The sequence below is a fragment of the Theropithecus gelada genome, chromosome 2 (assembly GCF_003255815.1).
Source record: "Theropithecus gelada isolate Dixy chromosome 2, Tgel_1.0, whole genome shotgun sequence".
Taxonomy (NCBI): Eukaryota; Metazoa; Chordata; class Mammalia; order Primates; family Cercopithecidae; genus Theropithecus; species Theropithecus gelada.
The window spans coordinates 67754203-67781025 of record NC_037669.1 but is presented as its reverse complement, the minus strand read 5'-3'; the positions used below and the strand labels follow the sequence as shown (position 1 = coordinate 67781025).

General features: G+C 39.0%; 1 protein-coding gene across 3 annotated transcripts in view; it reads right to left on the bottom strand.

The window, feature by feature from the left end:
* Positions 1 to 220: 220 nt before the first annotated feature.
* The window catches only part of RYBP (RING1 and YY1 binding protein), a 71331-nt gene continuing 44728 nt past the window's right edge, over positions 221 to 26823 (bottom strand). Inside the window, exons 3-5 of one of the 3 annotated variants that reach the window (XM_025375996.1) lie at positions 4787 to 4963; positions 4593 to 4691; positions 221 to 4270 (exon numbers count right to left, since the gene is read on the bottom strand). In XM_025375996.1, the coding sequence (XP_025231781.1) occupies positions 4018 to 4270; positions 4593 to 4691; positions 4787 to 4963 (529 nt within the window). In that variant the 3' untranslated portion in view covers positions 221 to 4017. The remainder of the gene's footprint in view (positions 4271 to 4592; positions 4692 to 4786; positions 4964 to 26823) is intronic. The other 2 variants (XM_025375999.1, XM_025375997.1) reach the window with 2 other exon arrangements.

Genomic DNA, 26823 nt, shown 5'->3' with positions numbered 1-26823 from the left:
ACTTAGGAGGCAGTCCATTTTCTTCCAAATTTTGGTGATTCTTTTGCTCAATTATGTCTTCTTTTGCATCGTTGAGGCATGTACTTAAGCAGCCAGCTACTTCAGCTTCTGATAAACAAGTTCTAAAATACAAAGTGAGCTCCCTATTCACATTGGAAATATTCCACAGGTTAAAAATTATCATTCTAAAGGCTAAAATCTATACACACAAAAATAGAGATTTCCAATGTAAATTTTACTATTTTATTTGTGAAAAAACTACAAGCAGGATTCATAAATAGACATTTCTATTTAAAGCAGGAAAATGATAAAGTGGCTTCTAATAACATAGTCGTGCACATGCCAGTAACAGGAATATATTAACATCTTTTATTTGCTAGACAAAGAGCAGTGTCCAATATAAATTTCCCCCAAAACATTTAAGACCTGTGAATTTTTGACCAGTTCACAAAACCACCAACTGACACTTTAGCATGAAGAAAAAAAACAAACCTAACAGACTGTCAGCTCTAAAGACATTACAGAGCAGAAACTTCCAAAAGCGTTATACAAGCTGTCTTTCTGGGCAAATGAAAAATATAGCTCGTATAATACATTAACAAAAATTCACAAGATAAGATTGTTTTGACATACTTAACAAGCATTCTCTATTTGTCTCCAACAAACAAAGCTAAGGAAATAATGTAACCATCTTTACACAGTAAATTAAGGTTACAAGTCATACACAAGAACAGAACTGCTTGCGCATTAAAAACTGTTCAGCTCCATTGTCATACTCTAAATGTTGGCTCTTAAACCATTTTCGGTTACATACAAGCAAAGGTTATTATATATTCAGCAATTAATAAATTTTCAATAATTTAAGATACGGTAGCTTAAAAAAGTAGACTGAGAATGGTCTTGATAAGGCAGGTGAAACATCTTAGTGGAACTAAACTCACAGAAGCTTCTGCCAATGTTTTTAAATATCCAGATTGAAACTGAAAGGTTTTGATTAGAATATTGTGTGGGTGTCAAGATGTCTTTTTTTTTTAACTGCATGACTCAAGCAGAGCAAAGTCAGGTAAGCTCTGTGTGCGTGCACACGCACCAGTGTAAAAGATTGCGTGGTATTAAAACAAATGGAAACTTGCAAGCATAACACTGTGCTTTTTGTTTAACCTGCTTTCTGTGCCACTGAATACCAAGTATTTCTGGTCCTCTTTTAATATATATCTTTAAAATCTACACTAGTGTTTTTACACGCTGCCTACTAATTGTAGGGCAAACTGCAGACACAGGAAGTTACAGGAATTCCATTTCCAGAATACATGCCTGAGGGATGTCATCAATTTCCAAAATTAAAAGTCTATAAAGTACCTACTACCTCACTACCCAACAGAATACACCACAGCAACTAAAGGGCTGGCCCTATAACATCTGATTGCTTAGATAACTCCCACTGTTAGCTGTGGTTTCTATGAAGATGGTAATTTCATGCCACTTGTTCTAAAGCAATCCTCCCCTTCCTTCACCCCTCCCCATTCTTTAATTTAACACGGAGGCAAAACTGAAAAACCAAAACATTGGCATGAATGAATTAGCAGCCTATGAGTAGCTGGTTAATCAGCTTTTTCCACTAATCTATGGGGTCCAATCACTTTACATGAAACTAGTTTTTGAAAAAGTACACAGTGTGTCTGAACAAAGTGCATACCAACACTTATTGGTTCAAAAAGCAGTGCAACCTACAGGAGTTTGGTGGCATTTAAGTTTTTTTTTTTAAAAAGTTAAAAACAGCAATTCCTTAAACCTCTGGAAAATAAATATGGCTGACTAATTTACCCTCCCTGAGACCCTTAATAAAAGGAATATTAAAACTTTAGAAGGAATGTCTTTGCAATATCCCACTAATATTAAAATGTGGATTGAAAATTCATAGTCAAATCACTATGTATTATATATTCTGATGCCTACAGAAAGCATCTGATTTCCTTTGGTTCATTAATAAATACCTTAAAAATGTATTTAAAAAGATAAGAGTAGCTTGCATCCCAGACACAAGCATTATTTTAAAAACGGGGGAACATTGTCCATGCATTTGAGAATAGGACCACAGTAACAAATGGCACTGCTTTATAATCTATACCTTTGAGAAAAGAATTTAAATTATGGTACATTAGTGACTACAGAATAGTTTTAATGTAAATGTGAAAGGAACCTTTCCTGTTGGCTACTCAATTCAAGCTGTTAATTTTTTTATTTGTTGCCTCCACAGACAGAAATTACTTCTATTATTAAGCAAACCAGGTTTTTAACACCAAAATGTGGTGCTTCATTACAAATTAGGCTGCCCTCCTGAGTCCCTAAACCTCAAATAAAGAGAGGTAACCTCAAATTCTCATGCTTGAAATGTCTCTGAAGTACTACAAACTCTGTATCTAAATGTAAAAGTCAAATAGAAGAGAGACCCCACATCCAAAAAACAGCAAAACCAAAATTTAAAAAATTATTTTAATAAGGAGAGGTGGAATTGTATTAGTGGTCTTTCATTACTATTATTATTATTTTTTTTTTTTTTGCAAGACAGTAAAAAGAGTGAAGAGAATGAAATAGAACAGTTTATTCAAGCTATCTTTACGTCCAGGAAGAAAAAAGATTACATGCTGCTCGCAGTAAGTACGAGCTTTCCCTGCAACTCTGGCTGCAGGCGCGCAAGCCGTTCACCACTGGAGTTCCTACCACAGCAGGAGATTGAGAAACGTCTCCAAACACTGAAAAGCTCCATGTCAGGACTAGATGTGTGGTTGATAACCTTTGTTCAGTAAAACAAATCATAGTAGGTTCTGAGAAGGAAAAACAAAGAATGCTCACAACTGAATCGGTAGAGTGAAGGTTTATGAGACGAAGGGACATGAGGCAAACAAATTTTAATTACAGAAACCACCACTGCAATGTCATGTAGAAAGTAGAAACAAGGGACAGCTTCCTGTATGGACCAAAAATACAGTTTATAGACCGCTTCAATCCTAAAACTAAAACAATTTCTAGATTTACCTCAGACACGAGTAGAGGTCTGGAAAATGGAGGATGGAATTCGAGTTACAGAATACCATATTTTCATGAGTGCTTATGTAAGAACAGCAAATGATAACATGTAACCATAATTTACACGAATACTTGGCATTCTGGAGCTAGTTTAGTTACTTCTGAATGATCAAAGCCCTCCCCAACTAAACCACTTGTGATTTGTCAGTTATTCCATTGCAAATGCAGGCTATCTGGAGCAGTCTTTAAATTTGAGATCACATTGTTTAAAAAATATATATTTTTATATCGTCCAGTATTCTTTAGACAGATGAGAGAGTCAAGTTCCCACATGGATTGGAACATACTTCATGTAAGACTGATTTTAGTTAAATTTCAGCACTTTCATAGAAGGGACTGTCCCAGATCTGTAACTGTTCAATGTTGTATTCACTTCACAGTGTATCAAGCACCAGCGTTGCCATGGATTGGTTTCAAATAACCCTTTATATATAATTTTATATTTATATATATATAGTTATATCAAAACTGATAGTACATAGTATAACTGGAAGAAAGAACTAAACTTAAAAGGATATGCTGAAAGGATGGAGTCTGTGAACACAATAAATAAAAGTTCCCTCCCCCTCCCAACCCTCCCCCCGCAACAAAACAAAAACAAAAAACCAGTTGTAATGTACATGGAAAATTGTGCACAGCAGATTTTTTTTTTTTTTTTTTATAAAAAGTAGATTCAGGAGCACATCCAATTATAAATGATTGTTAGGAAAATCATATAAAACAATGGAATACATAAAAGTGTCAAGAGTAATTGTCAGGGTGCGAAATTCCTTGGTGGCCAGATGCCCATGGCAAGCAGAAATTATCCTGGCAGCATCACTAAGAGGTCGATGTCCACAGAAGATTCTCCAGGGATGCAAGCAGCATGGGCAGGTGGAGGATTTGAATTTCATACCCTGATTCATAGTTTTCACAATTCCATGTGCAATTTCAGAAAGATTCATCATTGACTGCTGACATGTCGCCCTTTGGCGTGGAGGAACGGGAGGAGCCCTTGTCTGTGCTCTCGGACCCCGAGCTGCTCTGGTTCTGCTGTTCTGACCCTGCACTGGAGGTCACTGTGGATGAGGATGTCGATGAGGAGCGAGTCTTTTCCTTAAAGTCTGTGATAATGACGGTGACGTTGCCCACAGTTACTGCCAACTGCTGTGCAGTGCTCCTGTCCACGTTTTTCAGCCGGGGCCTAGAAGCAACACCACAGGGGAAGAGCCAATTAAATAAGTTATGGATCAAAAACAGCTTCTGGCAGAACGTCATCAATACACACAAGACTTCACGACACTGTGGCAATGAATCTGAACTGCCTACCGCACATGCCAAAGCCGACTACAAAGTGTGCTGCTCAGCTTTAGCAATAATCAATCCAACAAGCACAGACAGCAAAGTTTGAGACCACTGTAAAATTACTAGCCTACAAATCCAAGGCACAAAACCACCCCAGGTTCATGATTACGATTAAGTAAATCAGAGCGGTAATTTAGTATGTCATTCTAGCTTTCGAGTACCTTGAGGTGTGATTTGTTTCACTGGTCTTTGTTGTAGCATTTGCAGACTGTATGCTGTTTGCTTCACTAGGAGGATCTTTCAGAATGTCAGACTTTGGTCTAAATGAGGGAGATACAAAATAAACAGGCATTTAGAAGATATCTTGAATTCACTTGTAAAGTAATATCCTGTACTTTGTTAACCAGAAACTTACTTGGTTTTCTTGTTGGTATTTTTCTTGGTAACACTAGGACTAATTTCCTTGTCTTTCTCAGGTTTCTCTTTGTCCTGCTTTTCAACTTTCTCCTTCTTCTCCTTTTTAGGGGGTGGTGGGGTGGCATACTGCTGTGCCACTTGCTGTGCCACCAGCTGAGAATTGATCCGAGGTTTTCTAAAATGTTCAAAAAATATATATCACTATTTGCTTTATAATTTTTTTTAACATTTTTATCTGGTCTCACAATTCCTTGGGTATTTTATTACTGATATCTGACAACTCAAAACTAAATTATATGGTTCGTGTTATTTCTGCATGATTTTGTATGGATTATTTAGTATGGACACTAAACTTTTCCTTTTTCAAAGGAAATGATACATTCACAAGTGATAACACTAACATACACATCCCTGTGCAGTAAAATAGTCTTTGAGCCAATAAAACATGACAGTGTTTCTGAGAGTGCTGAGAACACTACTTCTTTCAAGCCGTCAAGATTATACTGACTGACAGCTTTCAAATACTCCTGCTGCAGAGGGTTAATCTCATTTTATTAAATGGACACGAGTAATCCCTTGAAAAGAGAATGAAATTAGAAGTGTGACATTCACTCCTCAATCTAATTATTCCAACTTGTTCTGCTCCCCTGCAGCTCTGTGATTGGCACAGACAACATATACAGAGCAATAAAGGTAACTATAGCTCATACTAGCTCCCAAGGGAGTGAAGACTGAAAGTCACTGTAAAAAAAATCTTACACAAGTGACACATTCATTGTGCCATAAACCATTATGTCTGTGCCAATCTCCAACTGACACTGGCTCTTAGCACTATTGTTCACAAATTCTAAGAGATGCCAAACACTTTCACAATGCATGACCATTCACAGCCCTAAATGAGACAGGGAGAGAGGAATGCCTATACTTTATTGCTACATAATATTAATTCTCCAAGACATTCCCATCTAGATAGATACTTACAATATAATAAACTTTCCAAGTTTAAGATGGAAAACAAATATAGAAATGGTTCATTAACAAAGTAAAACAACTGGCTGCCACAATGTAACAGTCTCCTTTAGATCCAATAGCTCCCTCTCCAGTTCCCCAGGATGGAGAAATGGACTGGAGAAAAATAACTGGACAGACCAAGTCTGACTCATCAATGGGAGAGTCAGTGGTGGAGGATTAGAAAACAAAAACCTAAAAACAAAACCCAAAACAAAGCTGCTGCATTCTTACCTAACGCTGTTATTCTTTGTTTGTTTTGAGGTGGAGTCTCACTCTGTTGCCCAGGCTGGAGTGCAGTGGCACGATCTTGGCTCACTAAAACCTCCACCTTCCAGGTTCGAGTGCTTCTCCTGACTCAGCCTCCTGAGTAGCTTGGTTGGATTACACGTGCCTGCCACTATGCCTGGCTAATTTTTGTATTTTTAGTAAAGACGGGGTTTCACCAAACTGTTGGCCAGGCTGGTCTCGAACTCCTGATCCACCCGACTCCGCCTCCCAAAGTGCTGGGGTAATACAGGTGTGAACCACTGCACTGGCCAATTTTGCTATTCTTTACCAGGAAACAAAATGAGAGCCACTAGGTACATGACATGCTGGCTCCCTAAGCCATAAGTGTGGTGACTGGAGCACCTCTTGGGCAGTGGCTATGATATAGCTGACAGGGGCCACAGGAGAGGTGGGGACAGATGCTCATGCCATGACAGTATCACAGTTAATCTGAGCATTGAAGGAACTGGTTATATTCTGAGTGTTTCAGAACTGGTCATGACTCTGCAAGAAAACACTGTGAAAAAAGGAGCAAGCTCAGAGCAAGCTTACCACTGGTCTCTAGCAACACAAGTTTTGGTCATGGGATGGCATACCACGAAACCTTGTATTACCTGAGCCTGGATCACAAGTGACAAGGGATTCAAACACATGTGAAAGTGCCCTGGAGAAGGGGCATGTACTTACTCTAAGCCAAGAAACACACAGGACCCCCTAGGTGAAAGGTGACTTTCCCTTTTTCACAGATTCTAACACCAGCAGTAGTCATTCTAACACATTTTACTCCTTTTAAAGAGGAAGTATGATTGTGTTAATACTTAAAAAAATAATGACCACTACAAGACATTCCACATGCACTCACTGGGGACACAGATCAGCTGTCTACAGGGATTACTAAACAGTTTAAATTGGTGCTAAAATAAACTACCATACATTAACCAATATTCAGGTGTTAAAATGAAATAATGTAGCCAGAGTTAATAATGTGAATAAACCATTCAAACTATGAGAAACTACACCCTGATGAAGAGTTTCAATTAAGCCAATATGGGTACTTTACGCCAGAGAAATCCGATCCAAGAACAAGAGAGGACACCTGAACACCAATTTAAGACTATCCTAAACACGAGAAGCAAAGGTAAGCCAGGTGCTTGGCCCCAGAGAAATCTCAGCCTAATCACCAGGCCCACCCAATGTGAGACGGAGGAGCCTGCCTTACTCCGGGACAACCTATAAAAGTTGTCACTTACCACGTTACACTGTACCTGTCAATCAACTGTATACTACTCCATAGCAAAGACCACATTTAATCATCTTTGTCATCATGGCATTAGGCAGTGCTAGGTACTCAATAAAATTATCTACTGGATGAATAAATGAACACCGCAGAGAAAGACAAAGTAAGATGCAAACTGAGAAGAGGGCCTAAGCTTTGGAGATTGAGGTCGCTGGTGACTTTTAGGAGAGCAGGCTATGTGGGATCAGGGCGGCAAGAATTAAGAGCCTGAAGGTTGTCAGAGGAAGAGCACGGGAGCTCTTCCTCACCTCAGAACTGTGATGCTGAAGTAAGGGATTGCTCTGCTCATTACCCAAGCAAACTGAGGAGGATTTCTGTAGGAAACAGTGTCATGGATGATGCCGTACAATCAAAAAGGGAGAACGATGGAGGGCATGCAAGACAGAAGGGTTAAATCATCGGTCAAAGGGAGAGAAAGAATACAAACAAAAGGCCTAGAGAAAGGAATGGGGACACTTTCTACTGAGACATGAGAGGGATGCTAGGTAAAGATAAAGTGACATTTTTACTAGAAAAGATGACAATCTGAGGAAGTTCTCTCAGTTGGTCTCTCCCTTCCCAGGGAGGCACGCAACATGGCAGAGGTAGTGTAGGGGTCGTGAGCAGAATTTGGAAATGAGAAATCAGAAAAGAGATTAAATGAACCATGGAAATCAAAAGCAGTGCCTGGTTTGGTGAGTAGCAGGCACTAACAGTATAGGAGAAAAGAGAGCAGGTGATGAACGAGAGAGAAAAGGAAATTTACTTGAATCTCACAAATTACTCTTAATAGCATGAATATAGCATGCCTAAAAGAAGCAGGTCTCCACTACCCAGAGATAATGCTTATCCAAAATGGCTTATTCCCTAAAACACAGCCCATCTGCCAGGAATATTTATTGGCACACTGTAGACAACAGGTAAGGTGCCCTCTGAATGGTTCTGCCACTGATATCATTCAACAGTTCAGCAAATGCACACTCAGAATTCTTCAGTGAACACAACACAATCTGGTATCTACAGGATGAAGTCTGTATGTACAAAAGGTAAATTTCAGCCGTAAGTCCTCTTAAAATGCAACATATAAGCACAACTGGGTGAAAGTCTCACTCGTTCCTAATGAAATGTTTGACTAGTATGGTGAAATGTTTCTCCCTCTGTTGGTCAGCAAACCAAAATTTCACAAATGAAAAGGACGCAAGACTATTCGGGATCTAGTTATTATCAAGAAAAATGGGGCATCTGCTAAACCACCTGTGTTGTTTGAAAAGTACTGCTGTGTTCCGAACGTCCTGTATGTGTCCTTAAGTGACAACCTAACTCTTAAACCATCACTTGCCCCCCTTCCCCACCCAAATCCCTCAACAACAGGTAAGCATTTATCATCTTAACTAGTGTAACTGCTTTTTCAAACTAGTTCTCCCAACAAATGCCACAGTACTCCTAGAGTTGGGGAGCAGGGGATGAGGTAGGGAAATTCGCCTTTTAGAAGGCGAATGAACAGAAAAATACAAAGGCCACCAGGCTGAGCCCTCCCATATAAAGATGCTATGTTGTCAGAGATGTTCTGGCGGCTCTTGCAATCTGTCCCCTTCCCCACTTCTAGGCTAATACTCTCTTCGCTGCATGGCAAGTGGAAGAATGAGAAAGTCCAATTTCCATTGAGAGCTATGCACACTCCCACACTCCACTCCTAGGATGCTGTGCCAGGCTCTCCAGGTTAAACATTACAAATGTACCTAACATGGGAGAGAGGCAGAACCTTTTCAAAGCTATCAGAGGACAGGCACATCAAGAAGTCAGAGTCAGCACAACATGCCCTCAAGGAGGAACTGTCATCTCCATTTTACAAATCTGGAAGACTGAGGAGCAGAAAGAGTAAGAAATTCATCCAAGGTTCAGCTCCATCTGGACTCTTTATGGACTCCTCTTATCTTCAGGTATCCTTAAACACTCTACAATTATGCCTTTGAAGAGTTCAGCCTGGCGTGCGTGTGTCAGGGGTGGCAATGTGAGATGAAAAGGGTGATGAGGGTACTAGGGACTGAAAAACTCAGGTCCAAGTTACCGTTTAGCTAGACTCCTCCCTGAAAACAGCACTGCCACCTTTGTTAGCCTCACCATGCCTTACTCTGGCAAGAAGGGAACTACTTGGTTGTCTTTAAGAAAAGAGAAGGGGGCGGGGGAACAGGCAAGACTGTTTTCCTTGCTTTCCACTGCCTTTAGAACATTCTCTGTAAGGAATGAACCCATATTATGATACTTAACACTGCTGATCGGTGAGAAATAGTGACTTCCCACAAATTCATATTGCTTAATGAAGTCTTCTAAGTGTCATACAACATACTGTAAATAGCACTCATTTAATGGGCAAAACTTTCAACATGTTGTGGCAAGTCACTTCTTCAATACGAAGCTGACAGCTTAGTCTCTGAGATTATTCAAGTTTCCCCAACGAATCTTAAACAAGCAGGTAAACACCTTCACAATACAGCAGTAAATGTTAGATCAGAGCCCATGGCCTACAGCTTTTGGTGTCTAAGTCTCAAATTAAAACCAATCAATCACCACCACCAGCACTACCAATCTCCAAAACAAAACAAAACAAAAATGACCAGAGATTCAAGATAGTAAACAGTTTCCCTCATAAATTTAGCAAACAAGCTTTTTGTGTCTTCTTCACGACTGTATTTTCTTATGAAAAGGGTACCTTCTTGAAATATTTTACAGGTTTATTGTTGCCATTTCAGTAGCTTATAAATGAAAATGTGCTATGAAACTACAATAATAGACATCATCAGGAAAATATTTATTTGCATTTAAGCAGCTAACATTTCAGAAGAGTCCATTCTATAGAAAGTGAAGCAGATCTTTATCTGGGGCATCCTTAGTGTCTGGAAAGGAAAAACTTCAGAGAGTTCAAATGTACACAACCACAAATGAGAACAGAAAACAAGACACCTTTCCTGGATTGCTTTGGTATGTGTACTGATACCACTTTCAAGGAGCACAGGTAAAACAGTTATTTTTTAAAGAGGCATTTTTCCTGTGTACTACTCTTTTCCTTTTCCTCTTGTGCAACGTGAGATCTTACTGCTCATTTCTCACATACTTCTCTGGATCTCAGCTACCACAACAAGCAAGGAGATGACAAAGCCATCTTGTGATTCAGGCCATAAAGAGCAAGAAGAGTCTCTAATAAATTGCATCCTTTCCTTGATTATGTGTCCAGCTTTTCATAAACTATCAACCATGTGTCCATTTTGCTCACTTTCCGAATTCCACCTGGCATTTCACTTTTCAATTAAAATACCCACGAGTTGTGGAATTAAGACAATAAACCCATCCATCTCAAACAAAAGGTACTTTACAATTAACACAGTTCCTTACAACCTACAAAATGCCTTCATCAAATCAGCTTACATCGAGCCCTTGAGTTCTTTGTATGCTGCTTTTATGTTCCCCCTAACCCTTCCTTGCTTTGGCAATCTATTAGTCTAAGAATTAGCAGCTTCAAGAATTTAACAACTCTGGGCAAGTCTCTCCACTGAATGCACTCTTTATCAGGATTCTTTATGATAGGTCACATTATGATACTGTAATTAGCCTTCTCACATGACCTGTTTTCCTGTCCCTACATCCAGAAGGTCATATACATGCACACTGTATATAGACACACACATGTGGACTGGGTTGGCTAGGACAGATTTTACCACATCCAATAATGACTGAATTTTTATATTACTGATGTCCCAAAATGCATATATCCCACCTTGGAACCTACCAAAGTATACAACTCAAGCTGTTATTCTGTAACACCTGCAGACTAAAACATTCTGAAAACAAAATAGGAATGGCAGTGAAATCCAATTGCAGGAAACTAGGTGGGCCACATGTGTGAAAATGCTTTATAAACTGCATACAAGTTTTTTTTCTTCTTTGCAAAAGTACCTTGTTAAAGCCATACTGAGGCTAAATCTTTGTCTGGACTTGTCTAAGATAACATATTCCAAGTTGTAAATAACCAAATTGCAAATATGTTTGTGGAATACAATCCATGTTTAAGTTGGGCAACATATCTATTTACTTCTAAGGAAAGCAGTGTTAAAGTGTGAAAGCATCGGAGTTGTTTTATCCCAAAAGCACTGTCCAGTAAACACTACTGGTCGGTCTCTGGCTTTGATGATTAATACAATTTGTTTTCTGTTCACTTAACCCATATACTCTGTTCCATTATATTTTTTATATACCAAGGAACCTATATGACCTCATGACTTGACTGAAGCCAACCATCATTATAATATGAATAATTAAAAACCCAATTGTCACTTTACCAAGATCATACATTGCAGGACATTATTAATTTCCCTCTGCTTCCCAAACAGTATTTTTTTCTGCAGTTCTTTTGTCTCTTAAATAGTACTTTCCTCTTTCATGTAAACACTTTTCTTCCATTTCTCAAATCCTTTGGCCCATCTACAAGGAGCTACTAGGTGACCTGAAGGGGGTCCTAGTCCCATTCTAGGTTACTCTTTCCCACATACATCCTTGACTCAAGAGAATCACTCTGCTCTGTATTAGAAAACTAAAAATTTCCCTCAAATTTAATCCTATCAAAATTTCACAACTCAAGTCATCCCCTTTCTTCCTAATCTTTCCTTCCGTCACCTTCACAGGTAATAGGGAAACAGAATAGTATAAAGGAAGAGTATAGACTTTGGAGTTAAGACAGCCTTTGGACTTTATCCAGACCTGCTACTGAGCTTAGGTAAATTACCTGAAATGAGAATGAGGCCACACCTGCTTTCACAGGGCTGAGGTCAGGATGAAATGAGGATGAAATTAGGTACCATTCACTTAGCTCTTGTAACAGGACATGTAGATAGATAATCCACAAGATAACTCCCTGTAAAAATAATATATACATTCCAAAACACTACTTTTCCAGCCGTAGATGTGTCTGCCACCCTTCTTCAGATATACTGGAAGGCAAGTGGAAAGATTTACAAGTGAAAGAAGCTGGTAAGTCTGCCCTGGGAAATGGTTCTAGAGACATAAATCCTTCGCATATGTTAGCATCCTAAAGTTAATTATGCTGTCTAACAGCAACAGCAGCACTAAGGAGCCTCACCAACATAGCTGCCAGTTTTTCTGCATATTTCAGAGAGAATTTTGGTTTTGCAGAAATCCCTTTTAAAAGAGGATGCCTTTAGGGAAGGCCACTGAACTTCAATTGTACAATATCCACACATGGTGTTACACAAACTCTCATCAGATACAGCTTGGTTAGAAACAACTGGCTCCAACACGACTAACAAGTATCTTTACCTTAATTAACAGCAGATTCTGAAATGTTCTCCTTCACCTTAAACTTTCATTTTGGATATTAAAATGTCTCTTATGCCCTGAAAACAGACTTTCACCTGAGCACCAACAGGTGAAAACACCATAACTTTTCTGCAACTCAGGAACATATATTCAATAAACAAAAAGAGCTAAAAGTGGTTCTGATTTTTGGAAACAAAAGACCTATTTTATAAATCAATCTGGCAGCAACAGTTATCTCAGCCCAGTGGGCCTCAAAGTGTTGATCCAGAGACTCTTGGGTGTCCACACGACCCTTTCAGGAGGATCTACAAAACAAAACTATTTCCATAATAATTTTAAAACATTACTTGCCTTTTCACTTTCTTTTCTTCAAGAGTTTACAATGGAGCTTTCCAAAGCAATGACATCTGACGTCACTGGTCTGAGAGTTTGTATATTTTCATGTTTTAAACATTTCTTAGTTTTAATTTCTGATATGGGAAGTATCTATACATATAACTAAGATGAACAAAAGCTCCTTGGGGTCATTAATACTCTTACGAAACGTTAAGAGATCTTCTGACCAAAACACTTGCGAACGGCCACCGCAGCACCATGCCAAATATTGGACTGTGCGACTCTACTGCACCACGGGTCAAGAAAGAGACAGTCTTGAGAAGGCAACTTCTCAGGCTTAAATTTTTCCTCAAAAAAAAGGTGAAAAGCAGCATTGACTCCAATTGCTGGAAACATTTTGAAAATAAAGAAAAATCTTAAACTTATTTAACACTAGAACAACTTTCTAAAAGTGGGCTTCAAGTATTTAAGCCATAGACTATAAAGCTGGCTTCCTTCCATTTCCTCTCTCCTGTGGTGCCTATAACAGAATTTTATTTGTGGTTATTCAAATATTTTAAGTAAATGTCCCATAATAAATAGTCCCTTTAACTCTCCCTCAGCCCTTCTCCAAAGAACATGCCCACTAACAAAGAATGTGTTAGTTCAATGTATCATGTAAAGAAAAGCATTCCCTAAATCGTTTTGAAAATGGACTTTTGTTGGAAAACGGCTACATTTCTTTTTGATACCTCCATTCCATATTTTCAACACAAACTTTCTTCTATGGTAAAAGATTTTTTTTTGCTTGCTGATCATCTGGTTTAGTAGTGTTGCAGGATCACTGTCCCATCTGAGGCAGTGTGAGCACCACAGCAGCTGCTGGTACTACAACTACAGGCGAGGTAGAGGCAAACTTCTCCTCACCTGACTCCCTGGAAGGAGCAAAAGCCTACGTGGACATCCAACCCTACTCTCTGCGTCAGAGATGTAACATTTCTTGTGCCATCTCCTCTCGCATCTCAACTCTATCTTCGGCATTCTGGCTTATGCCACCTCCTCTCCATCTCAGTTTCACCTTCAGCATTTTGACTAACGTTTTCAAACTCATGCAACAGACTTCTCCAAGTGCCTAGTAAATGCAGAGGCACGGTGCTGTGCATTCTGGATGTGTGTGGATACACGTTCATTTTCCAACGGGCCGATTGAGATATAACACAAGAGATTCCAACAGCCCAGACTTCTGGTGAGGACCTTTGTCTTACATGGGGTCTGCCCTGTCATACAAGCTGGGACACAGCCCTTTAGAGAAAGGGATATCTAGACCTCCCCCTTTTTGCTTTCATATTATCTTGGAACCCTAAGTCTGTGACTTTGGATGAGTTAGATAATCTCTCCAAACTTCAATTTTTTTGTTGACAAAGAGATTACAGTAAGTGATCTATAAGGTTCCTTTAGCTCAGACACTTGTATTGAGTATTTAATAAAGACAACTAAATAAAGTATTTGTTCTTGAGGTGCAGGCAAGTTTGCAGTTTATGTTCCTAGTAACTCATGCAAGTGAGAAATAAACATCATGCTTTTACAAACCTTCTACAAACTACATATCGTTGGTTTAGTGACTTAGACATGACTGTTCCTTCTTCCCCACCAAAAATGATACACAAAAGTACCTTCTAAACCATGTCAATGATGAAGATGAATCCCAGAAACTAAGAATCTCTAAGCAAACGCCATTTTCAGATGCAAATAAATGTGACAAATCAAGTCTTTCTCCAAGAAACATTACACCAAAGCAATCCAATCTGCTCTGCAAATTACTTTAAAGCTGTCAAAGATCCTATTTAAAATGCATTTAATGATTCTGAAATTACAGTTCATGTCACAAACATGGGTACTTGCAAAACACAAAAGAATTAGTAACTTACCAAAGACAGAAGCTATTAGATAAGCCACAGTCTAACAAATACTTAACTAGTTGCCCTCCTCAGGTGTTAGTTTCCTCACCTGTCAAATTAAGATTCCAACTAAACTAAGGTAAATTTTAAGGTTTCCCTCAAATCTAACCTTTAAAACAAAACAAAAACTTAAATAATACAAAATAACAGCCCTGACAAATTCATTCATGGTCAAGAGATCTATTATAATTACTGGTTATTAAAACTTTATTGGTTTTAATACTTTACAATTCTATTAGTGGTTATTAAAAATCACATTACTGGTTATTAAAAACTTTCTTGAAGCCCATTATCACTTCAGAAGATTCTCAACACTTCACTAACTGCAGTGTTCACAATCTGAGCATTATTCATTATTTTGGGCCCCATAATTCTTTGTTGTGGGGGCTGTGCTATGCATTGGCGAATGTTTAGCAGCCCACTAGATGCCAGCAGTACCACTCTCTCTCAAGTTATGACACCCAAATTTGCTTCTAGACATTGCCAAATGTTCCCCAGAAGAAAAAAAATCACACCCAGGTGAGTATCACTGGTCTACTGTCTAACCTTAACTACAGGAATACAATATAAGGGAGTAGAAACTTTTGCAAATATGGGAGGGCAATCTAGAACAAAGAGAACTTCTCTTGTGCAGTTTTATCAAAAGATGCCTGCACAAGACATCTGCATATGTGTTCACTGTTCTGACTGGTAGGGGCTATAAAAGGGTAGGACATAGGGAGAGGAATCCCAAGAACACTGAGTATACTGATACTATATTATCTCTGTATTCAGACGTGTGATCACTCTTCTCCCGCCAGATGGAAAGACAATTTGATGGTCTCTATACAATTACAACTCTGACAATACCATCTATACCTCAAACATTTCTGGTAATCATGGTCTTTATTTCCATTAAGGGAAGGAAATGGCTTTTGAGTAAGGGAAGAAAAGTTTTAGGGTATCTTTATTTACTTGGTCAAATGGCTGAAAAATCAGGTATGAATGAAGGTGAAGAAGACTCTAAAATTACCAGTATCTATTACTAGAAACACTAGCACCAAGCTTGATAATTCCTTCAACTCCATAAAAATGGTTTTGTTTTTCTGGGGGCTGGGAGGGCACAGAGTGGCACAGGTAGATGAGAATTCATATGTCAATTTAAATAGTGATCTTTGGACTTAAAATGTTGGTCATATTTTTTTATATATGGATGAAATATTTATCAGAATAACCAGAACACATTTGCATAAGAATAGAAACTTGAATAAAGAGGAGAAACTTCAAGGCTATCAACAGTCATGTACTACATCCTAACACACCCAAGCAGGCACATCTTAGTGCCTAAGAAATTAATCATGCAAGTATCAAAGTCCACTCTAACTAAAGAAAACATCTGTCAGGAAATCTTAACCAATTCTTTCATTCTGTACTCTTTTCATTTTGAAGAACCAGAGGGTGTTAATAAGTATTTCTACATAAAAACTTAATTCTGCACAGCTCCCACTCATGAGTACTTTTCTTACCTAAGCAAAATTCTCCAAAGAACTTTTCAAGCAAGTGTGGTGAAATGATGTTTAAAAAAATGTATCAGAATGTGTATCATCTAATGTATTCAGCATCAATTAGTTAAGATGATTATGTTCGGAACACACTGCTGGGGATACTCCAGTATGTGAACTCTCCCCTCACCCTCATTTTTCACATGCCAAGGAAACCTCAGAAAGGACTTTCTAATCTCCTATACTCACCTTTCATCTTCATTGTCCTCCTCCATGCTAGTTCAGGACCTAAGTATCTTCCTATGTCCATAAGGTCCTATCTGGACTTTTCTGGTCCTCCCTCTAGCTATTATACATGATGCTAAAGGCCAAAGGGCCTAAAGAGAAAAGGTGAATTGCCTGTTCCTCTGATTAAAACTCTGCCTGCTGCTAATAGAATAAAATCCTAACTCCCTAGCATGATATATAGGCTCTTCACAAGTTTCTTCAGACACTTCTCTCAGCTTGCTTTTTCTCCACACTCACTGTCCCAGGCCCCTCATTCATAGGAGCTCAAGTCACACTAAACTTTATCTTATCTTTTTCAGAAGATACCTTTTACCACTTGTTTTATTTCTTATCTGCTATTCCTTAGCTTCTGCAATGCCCTTTTTCTCCATATTTCTTCAATAAAACCCATACCTGCTTTAAGATCCAGCTCAAATGCCACTTCTTTCCCAATTTCTCCTGGCAAGTAAGTTTGTGGCCAGATTTTCAGTGTCCCCAAACCACCCTGACATACCTCCACCACTTAAGGTTCTACATTATAATTTATCACCCTAGTTGTCTATGTCTCCCTACTAGATGATGAACATCTCTGAGACAGTACCAACCTTTTCAATGTTATGTATACTCCCCAAACTTGCTTCAAAATAGTAATTTCTTGCCAGTAGGTCAGCTAATGCTGGCTGCAGGAGTGTATGTCCTCTGTATAATGCAGTGCAGACAGCAGATGCTACATCAGCATGTTGCATAACATTGTATTATAATGATACACTTAACTGTCTCTCTCTGAGCCTCAGAACTGAGCTCTTTGGGGATACTATATATATGAGAGAGATCTCAATGTATATGATACATGAGAGAGACAGACAGAGAGATCCCAATGAATATAAAGATCTACCCAGAGACAGAACTGCTCCCCATTAAAAGAGGGAACCTGTGCGACAGAGCAAGACCCTGTTAGGAGAAAGAAAATTAACAGGTAATGAAAGTTTCCTATGAGGAAGCACTGTGTTGAGCATTCTACATACATCACCTCTCACTATCCTCATGACTTCTTGAAGTTATTAAATAAACCAAACACCCAACAGTAAAAACGAGACTAGTGCAAGTGGAGTTTAACCTAAGTTTCTGCTCTTTCCACCAAACCTTAAGAAGGAAGGGAGATGAACAGAAGCCAGTAAAAGAGGGGAAAACGAAGAGAATGAGATGCCATTTTAAAAGGGAAAGAAGATTTTCCAGGAAAGAATGGTCAATAATATTAAAAATAATCTTAAAAGCTATTAACAAATAAGGCCTGAGGACAATCCTATGAACCTGGCAATCAGGAAGGTATCCTTCCAAAGCGTTTCTTTTCCAATTCCTTCACCAGATTACATACATGCCCCTTAACCCTCCACCTTTCCTCCCACCTCAAATAGCCCAACTACCAAAACATGTCCCACCTATACTGGTATGAAAAAAGCTACTTTTGCAATCTGCTCTAGAATGCCTATGATTTTTAAAAATCTTAGAACAAGGAACTAGGACAAACTTCTTAGGAAGTTGAATCTAGTCCTTCAGGAATGCTCTTTGTCTTTTTCTGTTTCTCTATCAAAACAGAAAAGGTCTATAGGTAGTAAAAACTGAGTCCCCAGAGCAGGGCATAATACGCCTGCTTTTCTAACCTCAGAGAAACTACGTTATCACAAGCCCAAGTATTGTGACATCAAGTGAGATTCTCACACTACTAGTAAGATCTCCAATTACAGACTTACCTAAAATCTTAGCTTTAAGAAAGGGATATTTTGAAAATTGGGATTGTATACTGCATACGTGGAAGTACCTGCATGACCGTAATCATTCCGACACAAAAGCTTTTCAATTTAGTACTCCACTCCAAATTATCTACCTTTGGCATCAGTGTAATCCAGTTTTTATCACCTGTAAAAAGTTTCCAACAAGGTGAGGATTCTGTATGTTCCATAAATGACTTGGAAATGTCTTTATTTGAGGGGGGTGGGAGGGAAGCCAGGTGTGGTGGCTCACACCTGTAATACCAGCACTTTGAGAGGCCGAGGCGGGCCAATTACTTGACCCCAAAGTTCAAGACCAGCCTGGGCAACATGGGAAGACCCCATCTCTACCAAAATACAAAAAAAAATTAGCTGGGTGTAGTGGCACATGCCTGCAGTCCCAGTTACTCAGGAGGCTGCGGTGGGCAAACTGTTTGAGCCCAGAAGGTCAAGGATGCAGCAAGCTGTGATCATGCACCACTGCACTCTGACCTGTGCGACAGAGCAAGACCCTGTTAGGAGAAAGAGAGGGAAAGAGGGAGGGAGATACCCTCCTTGTAAGTGTACTTTCTGCAAAGACTTACTGAAAATGATTCACTAATTTGCAAAGACAAAACAGATTTTTCAAATGCCTTTTTAGAAGTAGAAATTTTAGATGCTTTATTAACTAATTTTTGACTTACAGAAAAGTTGCAAAAATAGTAGAGTTCTCATATACCCCTCACCCCGTTCTCCCTAATGTTACTATCGTATATAAACACAGAATGATCAAAACTGGAACACTAACATCTGTACAATTCCGTTAACTAAACCATTCCTGAACCTCACCTGTTTTCCCACTAAAGTCCTTTTTCTGTTTCAGGATCCTATCTAGGTCTCACATCACATTCTGTTCTTATTTCTCATTTTTTGGGCTCCTCCTGATATTTTTCTGCCCTTTGTCCTTTATGAACCTGAAACTCTCGAGGACTGGTCAGTTATTTCGCAGAAATGCTCCTTAATTTGGGTCTGATGTTTTCTCATGATCAGAATGAAGGTCGTGCCATGGCAATGATGTGCCCTCCTCAGTGTATCACATCAAAGGGTTCATGATGTTGTTTTATATTTCTCCACCCTAAAGTTATTGTCTTTCAAATAAATATTCTGGCAGAGATACTGAGACTATAAAATAAGCTGTTTCTCCTGAAACTTTTTATTAATTTTAGCATCCAAATGTGGATTCGGCACAAATCTCTAACTTTCTGTTGGTAGTGGTGGTATTTTTGTCCTAATGGTGATTTTCTAGTTTCCTCTTTCCTTTTATAATTATTAAGTGGAATTTTTCTTTAAGAGCTGTCTCTACTCTCCCATATTTACTCAATTATTTATATCAATATGAACTAATGGATACTTATTTTATCCTATAGGTTAAAACAGAAAACTGTCAAATGTTCATTTGAGCATTTTTTGCTCAAATTGTTCCAGCTTTGGCCATCAGGAGCTCCTCCTTCGGGCTGTCTCCTATTTTCTCTTCTTTTACAAAAAGAGACGGGGTCTCATTCTATTGAGCAGGCTGAAATGCAGTGAAGTGATCAAAACTCACTGCAGCCTCAAATATTTAGGCTCAAGTGAACCTGCTACCTCAGCCTTCTGAGTAGCTGGGATTACATACAGGCACATCACACCATGCCTGGCTTATTAATTGTAGGGACGGGGGCGTCTGTGTTGCCCAGGCTGGTTTTGAACTCCTGGACGCAAGTGATCTGCCCACCTCAGCCTCGCAAAGTGCTGGGATAACAGGTGTAAGTCACTGCACCCAGTCCCTATTTCCTTTCGACAAGCCCCCATCCTTTTTTGAACCCTTAAAAGTCTAGAAGACTTTTAGGAACAAATGTTTCTTGGACTTTTTCACATTCCTAAGCACTGTACTCAAAGAAAACCATTATAGGCCACCTAAAGAAGGATTACAATATTCTAATCAGTAAGTCACGTGAAGTGATATATCATTATACCCTATCCCAATCAGCCTTATATTCCAGACAGCACAACCAACACCAAAAGTTAGGTGTGGGATCTCTGAATATCATTATGAATATATTTTCTCAGAGTTTTAACTAATTTATATCACTAATCGAATACCTCTGCTAGTGGGAAACTGCTGTGTTCTAAAGACATACTTAAGCATCAAACAATTTGTGGCCAAAAGTAGAACTATCAGGAGAAATAATGATAGATTCATTAGTTTAGACGAAGTGTTCTCTAAAACATTAAACATGTTTTTCTGGGATTGTGGGGAAGGGAGAGGGAAAATATTTCAGTCTCTGAAAGAAACTGGAGCTATCCTGCCCAGGAATAAGGATGTAAGAGCCAAAGCTTCATCTTCCAAAGAAGACCCAAACAGCCTGTAGTAGAAGAAAGCAGCAAAGAATCCCATTACTTCTGACCCTATCCAGCCCTCCCTACAGCTGGAATAGAACTAAAGACTAGAGGTACCTCCAAAATTACACCCTGCTTGTTTACAGGTGAATGATTACCTGCCATTCAAACAAAAATAAAAACAAAAAAGGTGAAGAAGAATAGGTGCTGCAGTTTACTGACATGGCCAATGTTTGCCTAGGGTAAATTTTAATGAGGTACAATCTTTTTTTTTTTTTTTTTTTTTTTTTTTTAGAGAGGGTGTTGCTCTTTTGCCCAGGCTGGGGTGGAGTGGACAGATCTCAGCTCACTGCAAGCCCCGCCCCCCGGGTTCACGCCATTCTCCTGCCTCAGCCTCCCAAGTAGCTGGGAGTACAAGCGCCCGCCACCTCGCCCGGCTAATTTTTTTTTTTGTATTTTTAGTAGAGACGGGGTTTCACCATGTTAGCCAGGATGGTCTCGATCTCCTGAATGAGATACAATAAAGTATACAGTTTTAAGAAGTTGTGACATACGTATACAACCATATAATCATCACTCCTAATCCTCTTCGGTGCCCCTTCTAGACAATCCCCATTCCCAGCTCCAGGAAGTCACTGACGTTTTCTGTCACTATGGATTTGATTTGTCTTCCCTGGAATTTCACATAAATGGAATTATACAGTATATATTCTTCTTTATGTGTAAGGCTACTTTCACTGCATAGTATTTCTGAGAATCATCCATGTTGTTATGTGTTTTGTTTATCCAGGCTCCTGTTGATGGATACTTGGGCTTCTTCCAGCTTGCCACTATTATAAATAAAGCTGAAATGAACATTCATTAACAAGTCTTTGTGCAGACATATGTTTTCATTTATCTTGGCTAAAACGCCTATGGCAAGTATATGTTTAACTTTATGGCAAGTATATATTCAACTTTATAATGAACTGCCACACTCTTTTTCAAAGGGATTGTACTACTTTACATTCCCTCCAGCAAAGGATGAGCATTCCAATTGCTCCACATCCTCAACAACACTTGGTTCTGTCAGTCTTTTTAATCTGAGCCATTAAAGTGGGTGTACAGTAGCATCCCAATGTGATTTTAATTTGTAATTCCCCAATGACTAATGGTGTGGAGCCAATTTTTTGCCCAGAATGCACTTTTATACAAGTGCACTGTTAAGCTGATGGCTTAACACAAACAATAAGCCCATACAGTATTTAGGAAGATCAAGAGGCCTGCCAATATACAAACTGTTGATGCTGGGTGATGAACAGGGAGATTATTTCTATTCTTGTGTTTCAGTTATATCCATTTTTAAAAGTTAAAAATAAACTAGAAGCCCGCTGAGTTTCATGCCCAAAGAATGTCTTAATTGAGGTACAAGAACTCAGAAGAGAACGAAAGTAAAGACAGCTACTTGTCAAATTTTGGCGCAGAGTAATAGAATAAAGTTTTTACTCTAAGCTAAACAGCTTTATAAGAAGGTACTATCAACCACCTCTTAAAAATGAACCATTGACCTAGATGAGTAAGAGTGTATGCACTGCATAAAGGTTTGTAGAATCGGTGAATTGGAAGTAAACACAGAAGACAAACGACAAGACTGGAAAGGAGAGATGGATGGATATGCTGCACTTTGGATGAGACAACCAAAATCTGAAGGGGTTCAGTGAACTGGAATAATAGATTTTGAGATCAGACAACAAGATTTCACATCATAGTAATATTTACAGCTCATCTGCTTGCTTTTTTTTTTTTTTTTTTTTTTTTAGGACAGGCTCTTGCTCTGTCACCCAGACTGAAGTGCAGTGATGTGATCACAGCTCACTGTACCCTTGAACTGCTGGGCTCAAGCAATCCTCCTCCCTCAGTCTCCCGAGTAGCTGAGAGTACAGGTGCATACCACTGTGTCCAATTTTGTTTTGTTTTGTTTTTTTATAGTCAGAATCTTGCTTTGTTGCCCAGGCTGGTCTCAAACTCCTGGCTTTAAGCAATCCTCCTGCCCTGGCCTCCCAAGGTGCTGGGACTCCAGGATGACCCACGTGATCGGCCCTTGCATTTCTTAATCTGCATGTAACTCTAGTGAAAAGAGTAACAGATGTTAAGAAAATGGAATTTTAGCCCTGGTTCTTTTATTAATTTGCAGATGACTTGTAAGAACGAACCACAGCCTTCAGCTTGTTTTCCCAACTGCTAAAACAAAGAAAATACCTGTCCTACATTCTCATCAATATGATTGAGGAAAAAAAGGTTGGAATCAGTAAAATAGACACTTGGAAGAAAAAGTATACAAGTGCTATTTTGTTTTTCTCACACACTTGTATATACGTATTAATAAAGCAAATTCAAGTTTTAAAAATTTTGGTCTTAGTGAAATCAGAAGAATATATTTTCCCCCAAGTTTCAGACAAATATATGCCTCAGAATGTGGATGCTACATAAAAAATATTCCAAAAGAAAAAACGCCTTAATTGCCACACTACATTTATTGAGCACCACCACTGATTCTAGTTTTTAAAAACTGTATTCTATAGACCCTGTATCATTTAATACTACATGGAAAATAATGTTTTCTTCTTTTGATTACTTTAGGTTGCTATTACGGTGAGATTCCCTGAAGAAGTATTCAGAGCTGCCCTACGCAATACAGCTCCTGCCACTGTTTCGATGGTTTACAGCAATGACAGTGTCCCACCTGTTACTCTAGCAGCTGTCCATGGTTCCTGCTATTATTGTCTCTTCCACACCAGCACCCAGCCCTCATTATGGGAGACACATGCATTTAAAGCAACACACTAGAATTGAGAATATAATTGTTTCAGAAGCAGACCACAATTTTGAGTTCCATCCATGACCAATAACAAAGCATCTTCTCCAAGTGTCCTTTAAAGAGACTTACCCTCTTAAATAAGGTATTCCTGCATTAAATTTATCAGTCATAAAAAGCACGTTTAAAACTTCCTCCTATGGCCAGGTATGGTGGCTCACGCCTGTAATCCCAGCACTTTGGGAGACTGAGGCGGGCAAATCACCTGAGGTCAGGGGTTTGAGACCAGCCTGGAGAACACGGTAAATCCCGTCTCTACTAAAAACACAAAAATTAGCTGGGCGTGGTGGTGCGCACCTGTAATCCCAGCTACTCTGGAGGTGAGGCAGGAGAATCACTTGAACCGGGGAGGCGGAGGTTGCAGTAAGCCAAGATTGCACCACTGTACTCCAGCCTGGGTGACAGAGCAAGACTCTGTCTCAAAAATAAAAAACAAACAAAAAAACCACCAACTTCCTTTCATACTCAACTATTTTTAATAAGCAACCCACAACACCATGTTATTTCAGTATGTTTCCACATCCCAAACATAACATTTAGTAAGAAAAATTTCAAGAATACTCAAACACATCAATAGTCTCTTATACGAAGTATCATCTCATGGGAACAACAAATACAGTCAACCGGAGCTAAATCCATTCCTTTTCAAACAAGAGTTAGGAAATATATTTGGGATTGGTAGGGATATAAGTGAGGACATACCAGGACTAACCACCAAAACCTTAATCATAAAACAGGTGTTGCCTATCCAGCAAATGACCCATCTTCTCTGAAGGAATTAGCAAATTCAACTAAGAATATTTCCAAAAGCACAAAATTCAAAATAAGCCTTGGCACAGAAAAAAATACTCAATAATTATCAATTTAATTGATCTGTTTGCATAATAACAATTAACTTTATTTAACCTTCTGAAATATTTAAGATCATGACAAACCCCCGGCTGACAAGGTTTTGGCAGAACTGAACAAACTGTCCCACAGATTAACTATGAACACGTTTAAAACAGAAGTGGTAAGTGTTTGATTGTGGGGGAGGGTACTGCATATGGTGATTTCCCCCTCTAAATTTTTTAGTTCTGAGTAGCTATCCACACTCAGACCAACAGCTGCAATGACTAGCCTGGACAGTGGCGCTGCCAACCAAAATCTTCCTTGTGCAGACTGGTTCCAGGACCCCCATGGATACCAAAATCTGTGGGTGCTCAAGTCCTTTACGTAAAATGGCATATTTGCATTTAACCCATGCACATCCTCCTATATGCTTTTTAATCTCTAGATTACTAATAATGCTTAATACAATGTAAACGCTATGGAAATTATCAAACTATTATTTTTAATTGTTGTATTGTTATTTTTATTGGTTTTATTCTCTTGAATACATTCTCAACAAGTGGTTGGCTGAATCCGAGGAGTGAAACCTGGGATACAAAGGACTGTATGTTGAAACTTCAACCTACTCAGAAATAAATACACACACAAATGTCTGCATGCAATTTCAGAGGCCTTGTGGATCTCAAATAATGAACGTCTGGTAGAGCAGATCCCCGTTTACAAAAAACAAACAATAGGGATGACTGGCTAAGATTCCATGTGGGACCCTACAGAATCTCAGGTAGTACATTTAATATGTCTGATTTTTAATTTTTCTCAAGTTATCAACTATGAGAACTAAAAAACATAGCATTTACATTGGATTATGCCCTGACGACTATTCGAAAACATAGCTAAATTGACTGAAAATGACCACACACAAATGCCGTCTACCTCTTTTCTACAGATATTTTCATCTACACAGTGACACAATCATGGAGCAATTTAATATCTACACCCAAGAAACTTCCCTCTCCACCCCAGCCCCATCATTGCTTTTTATTGCAGAAGAATTGACAGAGTTTATATTCTGTTTTTACTTGCTTATATATTCTTAAATTGAGTTTTGGGGTATTTAATTTCGTAACTAAATCTTAAGTACCTCATGATCAAGAAATACAGTTTTCACTCTTTCTTTTAAAACCCAAGCCTCTGGAAAATAGTATCTCAAAGAGTAAGTAAGAATGTCAACACCTGGTATTGCAGGATCAATCACCACTGTGTTTCTTTCCGCTGATGACACTTGACCAACAGCCTGATTTTAAAATTCACACTTTAAGGTCTTCTCAGAATAGAGATGCTCTGGGGTATGTTCCAATAGGAGGGAATAAGTCTTTGTATATGAATCAATCTCCTTCACAGATAAATCCATTGGGCCAATTTGGAACCATGAAAATTAAGAGTCCAGAGATACCTCAAGCAAACCCTCAAGTTGACGGAGGTAACCACAATGGGGTGGCTTGGGTGAGATGCATTCCACAGGCTTGTGCAGCAAAGTCATCCATATAAAATTCGCATGTGTATGTATGTACATATATATGTGTATTTGTAATGAAATAATCCCAGTTCAGGACAAAAGCAGCCCCCAAAAGTAGAGATACGGCCTCTCCTAGGCGCCTCCAAATGAAATCCTAACCCACCTGATGACAGTGGGGAGTCTATTCTTTCCCACCAATCAACTTTCCTTCCAGATAACACAGCATCCCAGTGTTACCCTACTCCAACCTCACCTCAGACACACCAGCATACACTCGCCCTTCAGAGAGGTACATGTGCGCACATGCACACACACACAAACCTGCCCATGCCCCTCAAGCAATCTATCCCCACACAAGTGCACACACCCCTCAAATGTACGTGCCTTCAAACACATACACACACCAAGATACCAACAAAAAATACACACACCATCCAAATAAGCACGCCTAATTTCACCCAAAATATACATGCTCATGTGCCTCCCTTCTGCTGCTTGACTAGGCAGGTCACCAAGACCTACTATATGTAACCCAACCATATCCCTAAAAGAAATACAATCCATCAATGCCTTCCAATGCATATATACTACAGCCCACTACCATTGCCACTGCCACCACTACCACTGAAATAGACTGCAGTGGTTCTAAAATTTGTCCATAAATTTTTTGATACTCCTGCCTTAAAAGAAGAAAACAGGGAGCCTAATTCTCTTCTCCTTCCTTGACTGTGGGGCTAGACTTAGAGAATCACAGTTAACAGAATATGAGATAAGTGACTTCTGAGTTAGAATATAAAAGAAATCCTG